Source organism: Cryptomeria japonica, unplaced genomic scaffold (genome assembly GCF_030272615.1).
Source record: "Cryptomeria japonica unplaced genomic scaffold, Sugi_1.0 HiC_scaffold_252, whole genome shotgun sequence".
Lineage (NCBI taxonomy): Eukaryota > Viridiplantae > Streptophyta > Pinopsida > Cupressales > Cupressaceae > Cryptomeria > Cryptomeria japonica.
The window spans coordinates 32,049-42,156 of record NW_026729074.1 but is presented as its reverse complement, the minus strand read 5'-3'; the positions used below and the strand labels follow the sequence as shown (position 1 = coordinate 42,156).

At 35.6% G+C, this 10,108-nt stretch overlaps 1 protein-coding gene across 1 annotated transcript; it reads right to left on the bottom strand.

Moving 5' to 3' along the window:
- Positions 1-464: 464 nt before the first annotated feature.
- Positions 465-9,783, bottom strand: LOC131074748 (berberine bridge enzyme-like D-2). Its single transcript, XM_058011424.1, has 4 exons — positions 9,723-9,783; positions 6,502-6,683; positions 1,855-2,165; positions 465-1,767 (listed from the first exon to the last, which is right to left on the bottom strand). Exons 1-4 carry the CDS (start codon positions 9,781-9,783, stop codon positions 465-467), a joined length of 1,857 nt encoding a protein of 618 aa, XP_057867407.1.
- Positions 9,784-10,108: the final 325 nt, after the last annotated feature.

The window sequence follows — 10,108 nt, the reverse complement described above, 5'->3', positions numbered from 1 at the left end:
CACTTTATTTAGATTTAGATTCAATGAGCCAAAAAAAACCTATCTCACAAATTTGGATTGAGTTAGATGGAAATAAGAACACAATTCCTTTTAGTATGTTGTTCATCTCTAATTAAATAACAAGTACACACTTAAATCAAACTGAAAATCATCTAACATTGAGATAATTTAGATATGAAGATACCTAACAAATAATCATAATGTTAAAGGCTATAATATCTAGGAAATGAAAAGTTAAATGCACTATACAATTCAAACATATAAGAATCTATATACATCAATACAAAGTTCACGATCTATACACATCATTGACAATCTAAAGAAGAATAGCAACATCAGAGTACTCTAACATTTATATTTCAAGTGCATTGGGATGTGCATATAATAAGATAAGATAATATTATAAATATTAGAAAGTCTTTAAAGTTAAATGCGCTTAAAGCTAATTGACGGTATCATAGCTTTTAGGAGCTTCCTTTTATGTCAACACATTTCTTAATATTATAATCACACCTAGGAGGAATGCTCTGAGGATTATTGAAGTTGTTAGCGGGATCCACCTGCGTTTTAGCTTCAACAAGCCTATCGAAATTTGCACCAAAATACTTTTCACCCCAAACTCTGGCCTCTTCAACGGAATCGTGGCCAGTGCCCAGATCAAGGTCAAGAAAGTTCACGTATGCAGCCCTGGGACAATGGGAGACATAAGGTTCCATGTATTTATAAAGATCCCTCATCCACTTAAGGTAGTAATCATCTTCACCACTCTCAGTCCAGGATATGTTGTAGTGTATGCTGAACAATGTCCCAGCTCGCTGAGGAAACGGCCTCGCATCGGAGAGTATCCTGTCCATCTCCCCTCCCAAGGGAAAGAAAATTGTATACACACACGGCTCTTTTGCCATTCTGCTCCACAGTTCTCTCAGCGCAGACTCTGGAAGAGGGACATTGGCGAAATCTGACTTCACTTTGAAGTAGCTCTTCTTGTAATAATACCTGTTAGTTAATTCACTGATTGGGATGTTGTTCTCGAAGTAGGCAATTGTCTTTATCCAACTCATTTCTTCACAATTTGCCGACTCCAGTTCAAGCTCTGGGAAGCTCTGCGCAATTTTATGCACCAGCTCGTTCTGACACCCAAGGTATGTTCCTTCGAACAAGGCTCTGATTACTTTTCTCTCGTTAAAGTCGACCTTTACTTGCATGAAGATGTTGTCCTCCAATTTGGGAGCAACATATTGCCATCTGTTCACGGTCTCCGTGACAGTATCTGTACCATATTTCAACACTTTGAAGGCTGTTAAAACTGGAGGCACCGCCACCAACCGGATTTTCCAGGCACAAACAACTCCCCAGCTGCCACCGCCGCCTCCTCTCAGGGCCCAAAACACATCTTCGCCCATTTGGATTCTATTCACCATCTCCCCTGACCCATTTATCAGGAGGGCGTCCAACACATTGTCAACTGAAAGGCCGTACTTTCTCGACAGAAAACCCAGCCCCCCACCTGCGAAATGACCACCGGAGCCCACAGTGTGGCAAATTCCTGCAGGAAACGCGAGCTCAGGCGAGCTTTCTGCTATAGCAGAATAAACTTCACCTAACGTGGCGCCTCCTTCTACCCAGGCCGTCTCTGATTTCTCGTCCACAGTGACTTTGTTCAGCTTTTGAAGATCGATAAGCACGAAAGGAGCGTCCGCAGTGTAGGAAAGCCCCTCGTAGCTGTGCCCTCCACATCGAACACGAATCTCCCATGGGCATTTTATCCTACACAGTAGGGATTCACTCACATTGCTTTTAACAGTTAATGATAAAAAAAAAAAAAAAAATTCTTGCTTCTTTACAAAACATTACCTTTGACCATTCATCCAAATATCATTTAATAGTAGAAACACAAATTGTTGCAGCTGGCATTTGTCGTCGGGAATAAAGATAAAGTCAGGATTGCGTATTTGAGGTTCTCTGTATCGAAGGTTCTGCGCAGAAAAATCAAGTGTAGAAATATACTCGGGACACTGTATAAAGTCTGTTAAGCCACCTTTTTTAAAACATTCAAACAATCCATTAAAATTTGCATTCCCTTTGTCCACTTGAGGATTGTTACCGATCATAACCTTTGCCATCTCTGGAGAATGTCTCGAATTCTTTACGGAAAAACTCCTCAACTGCGTACAGTTTTCAGACACAAATTTCAGCCTCGAAAATTAACTTAAGTGAACCAAACCATGCTACGTAATGTGAGCAGGGATTAAGATTAGCATCAGTATGATCTGTATGAAGTTAGTATTCCTAAGAATGATCATACAATTTTCATCGTCATATTTTGCTTTAATTTAGAGGCGCAAACAAAATTATTTTGAATTTTATTTTCCTTTATAAATTACTTTAAGTAAAATACAACTTTCTTACAATCTCATTACCTTAATTCAAAAGTTTCGGAGAAGAGAGGATTCATATCTACCTTAGTCCCTGGGTCATACGTTGTGTAATCAGGCTTCTCTAATAGTGGAAGAGAAAAATGTAATAGATTTTCATGCTAAGTCAAAGGATAGCTCTAGTGTGGGTGAGAAAATCCAATATCACCATTAAAGAGTCCCTTGGTAGGGTCGTCTCATCTTTGTGCTTGATCCTGTTTACAAAGAAAGAGAAAAGGAAATAGGAGATGTTATCGCCTAGAGCTTGATCTTGTTTACAAAGAAAGAGTCCCTTATTATGAATTAAATTTATGATTGAAAATGGAATTGTATTATTATTTTCTGAATTCTTCTTTATGTTTAAACTCTTTAAAAAATACACATTTTTTTTAAAATAAAAGAATTGAAATTCATGTATTTTCTAAAATCAATGGAATATTTTCATAAATTTATTTAACTATAATTAATGTAGGATAACTAGAGGACAAGCAATACATTTAGATTATTGAAGAATGTAGCTGCCTCAGCTCAAACGATAGCCATTAGTTTTATGCCTTGAAAGAAACAATGTGGTGAAATTCTCTACCAAACCCAGTAACGGTTTAAAGTTAAAATTGGACAGAACTAAAATGAAATAAGTAAATTTAATTTCATGCCTCATATTTAAGTTCTTTCATAGGAAAGCCTATTCAATTCCCTTTATTCTCTTTTTCTCGTTGACAGTAGTTTCTATTGTAATACACTACTATCTTTATGAAAATGCCAGTAGAAATGGACGTTATACTTCTGCGTATTTTTTTTCTGGTTCTTTGTATATCAATATAGTCTCCTTGCTCTAAATTTTCATGTGCATTCTTATCAAACAAATGGAGATAAAAATAGAGGAAGATCTAAAAATCGTATGCCTAAATAGGGAACCTATTAGAAAAGGGGATTCGTTGACAGTCTTAAACTGACGCTTACAGCAGTTGTATTGGCCATTAACACCACGGATTGTAGACTTAAAACTTACGCTTGGAGCATTCTTAGAAGCATTCCTTGAGATTTGACAGTTTAATTTCCGAAGTACAGACGGAACAGGAGTGTTGTACGATAACGATACTAAAAAAACATAACATCTTTTAATGAGTTATTCAAAGAGGAAGAATGCGGGGAAAGCTTGTGGAATCTGGCAAAATTGGAAAATTCTAGGAGAGCTAATGGTCTAGAATAGTGCAAGCTCCTAGGAAAGCTTGTAATCGAATATATAAATCCTACTAGAAGTAAAAATTTAAAAGTATGAGAAACAAAAGAGAAGATGGAGGGGATGTAAAAGCACATCTTTGTGTACCTCAGTTTAACGTGGAAAACAAGCCCTAACGTGAAAAACAATTGTTTAACCAAAAGTTGAAATTTCCGCTCTTTCCAAAAATGATTAGAAAACACTACAAAAATCACTTCAAACAGTAAGACATCAATCTGCAATTAGTCCAGACCATTCTAAATAGCACACAAAAGTCACTTTTCACAGCGTACGTAGGAAGAGTAAAGATTCTTACAATATTCAAGCCTTGCAGTGGATGGAGTATACACTATGAGAGCCTTCGTTAAATCAATCAGTTGTCAATGTCTGTTACGAACATCCCTACACAAAATCTTCGCGACGACTCTCAAACTTACAAATCGCTACTATAACAAGGCACCTATTTAGAGTTGAGGCACAAGGAGTACTAATATTCATGATCAATGTGAAAAGGAGCCAAAATAACAAGATTAGGTATCGCGATTCCGGTGTAGTATGCTTCAATTATGAGCAAAGTTTTGCACATGGTCGATGAAAAACAGTTATTATATTCACCGGGGCCAGTGGGAGTAAGACTTTTCTATGTCAACATCTCGAGTGTAGTGCTCTGCAATTCTTTGAAAGATTTTGCACATGCTCGATCATAAATAGACTGTGTGAGTAAGACTTTTCAAAGCAAGTTGCTCGTTTAGAAAGAAATTATTCTTCTATAATTTCATATCCGTTTAATCCAATGGGGGAGGTCCCGAGTTTGGCATTCATTCTAGGTGAACATCTCAAGTGTACTATTGTTTTGCCAGTTAAAAGCCACTGTATATATTTATTTCTTTATTCATTTATTTTTCAAAGCTATTCTACACTGACATTTACAACGGCAAAATATATTCCTTAAATAAACATGTCGAAGTTATTGTTTTCAGTAACGTCATTGAAAATCCACCGATAACGTGAGATATTTTCTTTTACTCTTTAAACAAAAATTGTTTTAAATGTTTGCACATGTTCCGAATAAATTAATTTAGTTTTCTATTTTTAATTTTTAAATATTGTAAAAGATTTGAGTTTAGTATCATTTAGGAGTTTTATATATTTGTTTGGTTTAATGATGTAAAAATTAAAGAGAAAGATTTTATAATACAAAGAATATTTATGTAGACAACATTTTTCTATGCATATCATTATATATCTCATAAAGAATAGGAGTACTCAACTCTATTAAATATTTGTTAGTAAATAGATTTGTCACTGCAATCATTTACCTGAAACTGACCCTGTTTGCCCGATGAGCAGTGACAAACGTCCCAACAGTTGGAGAGATCGTTCTGTGAAACATGATCTTCCTCTGCGTTTGAGAGGGGCAGCTCCCTCGTATGATAGGGGTATTTAGGATTTTTGTGTACTTTTAACCTGAAAGTACGTAAAGGAGAAAACATAAAACTAAAAAGAAATAAAGATAGAAACCCCAACAATAGACATACGACCATCAACTGAGATTTATCACCATTAAAAACAAATTACAAGGGGAGTATATAAGGTTATATGCTTAGTCATGAGATGAAGATTAAGAAGAATGACGAATCTCAACATACGAAGAGATAAGACACTTCAACACATTCAAACTGAGATACCAAAGGTTGCTTGTGCATCATCACATCAATTGTACAAATCACATATGCATTAATGGACTACCAATTTGACTTACGAGAAATTAGCAATGATAACACATGAATACATTTAGAACATATGAACTAAGACGTATTCTTCATTATCCTTTTGGAAATATACAAGTCCAAAATCCTTTCTATACATAGTGCAAATCAAAATATCATTACAATTTTCTCCTGCAATTCTAGCAGAGTTTTTCCCTCTGTAAAAAGTCTCCCCTTACATTACAAATAGCCTTGTATTTATAGGCTTCCCAGAATAACCACCTTAGTAACTAACTTTATTCCTGGGTTAATAACTAACTCTTTTCTAAGTGAATTTCAAAGAGTTAATAACTTACACACTTATGCATAGAAAAAGTCAACTTCCTAACCTTTAGTTACAATAAGTGAGTTAAATCACTTTTACAAAAGATCATCTTGAAACATAAAACTTTAGATAAAACTTTCAAGTTAGGATTGCAACGAGGTTCTTATCCAACTTCATCTTATTCATTTGCCAATTTCCTCACGACTTGAACCTTGACTCTTATACTTGATTCTGCACAAATGTTCAAGAGATGAACATAAGCCACATCATTTGAGTTGTTGCATATACTCTTAAACTCATATTTTTATGTGATATATGAGCACCAAGTGGACACATTCACCAATGTCTTTTCCCATTCTTACAAGGGTTTAAACGATGCCATTCTCTCTGGTATAAACATAAGTGCTTGTCCACAACTTTAAGCCATTTCAACATTCCCGATCCTCGACATGTAAAACTCTTCTCTCCACATTTGGCGAGAAGTATTTTATTGAATAGCTTGCATATTGTCTATGCTTTACGGCTCACATACCACGATGCCCAAAATGCCATGTGGAAAATTTTATGTGCTAGCACAATGCCTTATGATCTTCACTCATACTCGCCAAAGCCGCAGATGTAATTTCTTTTACTTATTTGATATAATGTCGAGGATTGATTCATTCTATCTTATCGTTGGCAAGGAGGATGCTGGAAAAAGTCATCAAAATAAAATGTGTTTATTATTATGCCAAGAGACCACGTTACTTTGAGGAATTCTATCAAATTATTCACGTGCGTTGTTTGTATTTCCATAGTTCTCACGACTTGCAGCAGCTGTCACAAACTAACCCTGCTGAAAGCGATGTCCACATGCCTTGTCACCTGTCCATGCCCTATGAGCACGTGACCATGAGGAATTATGCTAACGGTGTGGTGTGTTCTGTTTGCAGCCAACACCTGAGACCGTGTGACTTTGAGAAAGTAGACACAAAACAGTGCATTGCTGAAACCACAACCTCCTTTGGGGAATTCTGCAAAATAGTTAACGTGCATTGTCAACTGTTAACAGGCGTTGTCAAATAGTTCACATGCATTGTCAAACAGTTCATGTGCATTGTTTGTGCATTCCACATTTCCCACAATTCGCAGCAACATAAAAAAAATGATATCAAAGACCATCTCTGTTGGAAACAACGTTTAGTTCACACACCTTGTCACATTATCATTCCTTGAGACCACATAACTGTGAGGGATGACGCCAAATAGTGTATGTGCACTGCTGATAATCTTGGTATTCTTTGAGGAACTTATGCCAAACAGTTAACATGCATTGTCAAACGCATTTCCTATGCTTCCCCAATGCATTCTTATCTGCCACGATATTCTGTCAAAGAGTTCACATGCCATGTCAAGAATCCCATGATTTGCATGTGACGTGTTCCATATCTCCTTGAGGCGGTCTTCCAAATAGTTAAACACCTATGAGTGGCATTAATCCAAACACTTTGAGAGCTTCCTCGCAAACTCCATTTCATGCATATCCTATATTCATCGCATTCCATGAGACCACATTTCTTTGAGGAATTCTGTCAAATGGTTCACATGCATTTTTTGTGCATCCATAACCTACAACATACATGATATTCTTGTCAAGCATCTCATGAATATTGTCTATTCTTCCTCATTCTGCAACATTCAAACATGTTACGTATATTGGCTATCAAAGTAGTCACAACTACAACATCTGACGCGATTCCCTCTCTTTTTCAATGCTTTGATGAACGCTCATAACTTGCTCTCTGAATCCTTCTTTTATTTATTATTTTTCTTTAATATCTTTCCTTTCTTTGATAAAATCAATAAGAGGTTAAGAATGCTCAAAAATTGAGCATTTTTAACCTTCTTGACAAAGTGGGGCCCGAAAGGTTAAGAAATGGGGTTAGAAATGCTCAAATTTTGAACATTCTTAACCTTTTGGGGATAGGTTAGAAATATGGGTTAGAAATGCTCAAAAAGTGAGCATTTCTAACCTTTTTTGCCAAGGGTTAAAAAAAGAGGTTAAGAATGCTCAAAAATTGAGCATTTCTAAACTTTAGCTTCACGAACTATCCTTTAGACCTTAGAAAACCATTGATCACAGCGTAGAAACAGGGAAGAGTGCAACCGATGCTTTTGAACTTCCTTTTAAGAACCAAAAGATCAGACATATGAAAATAATTTAAAATATTAAATTATTATTTGAAAAATAATTTAAATATTTCAAATATATTGCTTTGGCTGACGAAAAATGGCATAACTTTCAAATGGTGGGGAGTTAGGTCTTGAAATTTGAAAAACGTATCAATGAAAGGGAAAAAGGTCAACATGATTATTTACACCACATGATGAAGCCTAGGATGAGATATTTAATCATTTTGGGGGCAACAGACACCAAAAATGGAAAGTTTAAAATATGACAAAGTATGAACTGGGCTCAGGTGAAAGTTGGCCACACAACATAAAATGATATTTAGATCCTGACTGTCATGCGATTTCCCTCAATTTATGGTAATTCTCAAAAACTCTTCCATTTTCAGGTTTTGGCTAGCAATGATCTTGGACAACGCACTCATTACCTACGTGTAAACACTCATTAGATCCCGCTCTAACCTTGGGAACAATTTGAAGATTTGAATAATAAGCATGACAAATATAAGGACAACAATATTGAAATAATGTAAGAAAGCATCAAAATGTAATAATTATAGAAACAAATATTAACTTTTAACCATGACAATCTTGCTCTTTGTCCCCTCCCACTTGGAGTTTAGAATTCTCCTTTCTTGCCTAATGGTTCTCTACATTCTTTAGATCTTGTTGTGGACCTTGGAATTGTTGTGACGTATTCACACATTGCCCTATTGTAAATGGGGAGTCCTCTTTTCTTAGCTTAGTTGTCATAAATTAGGTGTTTTAGTTTCGTATAATTTAAAGTGTGTGCCTCTTAAATTAAAAAATCTAAAAAAAAATTAAAAATTAAAACATCCAAAAACATTTAAAAATTAAAAAATACAAAAAAAAATAAAAAATAAAAAATACAAAAAATTAAAAATTTTAAAAATCGAAAAAAATTGAAAATTTTCAAAAAATCAAGAAAATAAAAATCATGAAATTTTTTACTAAGACATAGAAAATAAGCCTTCTAAACGATGCCACTGCTGCTTCTCAGTGGTAGCACTGCTGCCTCTCAGTGGTAGCACTGCTGCCTCTCAATGGTGCCACTTGTGCTTTTAAACAATGCCTTTTGGTGCCTCTGCTGTTTAGCAGCAGTACCACTGCTTCTTTTAAGCAATGTCTTTCAGTGTCACTGCTTCTTTTAAGCAGTGCCACCTCGTGTCACTGCTGCTTGCTTCTTGAAAGCATTGCACTTCTCATGCATTGCTAATCACTACTCCTAGTGATGCAAGTTGTTGAAAACAATTTCAATATTCAATTCCACAATGAACAAGAGCACATGCAATGCAAAGTGTAGCAACACAATTTGAATTTCCACGATACAACTCTAGAAGGTATTCAATGATCATGTATGAGCTCAAGAACAAAATTCAAAGGCAAATGTGAAGCATTTAATTAATGGTTTGAAGATCAATTTTAAAATGATACATTCGATAAAGGTGGCGATATAATTCAAATCATTTAATACATGAAGCTTTGCTATCAATCGATGAAGGTGATAAGGCAATTTCAACTTGGAAATTTTGAAGGCCTCATGATTCGATTCAATGAAGATGTCCAGTGGTTTGAAAATAAAACAAAATGTCATTTAAAGTTTGTGAATTGACATTTAATGAAGGTGGTCGAACTGCTTAGTATCCTAATTCAGGCTCATTTAATAAAATCGTCCAAAAGGTGATGAGTTACCTATTGCTATTAATCACTTCGTTTGATCAATTTGTAATCGACTTGCCTTTAATTGCCTATGATCAACTTGAACACAGCCAATATATACACCAACGATTTGAGATTTTTATCAAATTTTGATCATCATAAGGTGGTGACTCTGGTTTTAACATCAGCGATTTGAAACTTACCGAGTTTGATCGGCGACTTCATCTCAGACATGTGACTCCACGTGACAACTTTATCAGCCATTTGGTCATATCGATTTCATCCTTTTGATTAACGACTTGAGGATAGCAGACTAACCAAAGTCACTCTGTTTGACAACGAATTCATCCCGTGTCATAGCAATTTGTGTTGGGAATGTGAAGCCCAACGGTCACATGACCATTCGCGTTCTCACAACTGTTCATTTCATAGCTGATTATGATTATATAATGGCTGTGTGCAGCCCATGTATTTAGAGAGTTGATTAATAGATGTTATTCCCTGCTTTGAGTGTGGATGTAGACATATTTGCCGAACCACGATAAATCATGTGTTGTTTACTTTTTCTGTTTTTGTTTTTGTTTTCTCT

Bases quoted from the DNA above. Each gene is read 5' to 3' on its own strand.
- LOC131074748 (XM_058011424.1), bottom strand. From the start codon at position 9,783: ATGGCTGATAAAGTTGTCACGTGGAGTCACATGTCTGAGATGAAGTCG. The intron at 6,684-9,722 runs GTAAGTTTCAAA...ACTATTTTGCAG, and splicing joins GAAGTCGCCGATCAAACTCG to AATTCCCCAAAGGAGGTTGT. The intron at 1,768-1,854 runs GTAATGTTTTGT...CCTACTGTGTAG, and splicing joins ATTTGGATGAATGGTCAAAG to GATAAAATGCCCATGGGAGA.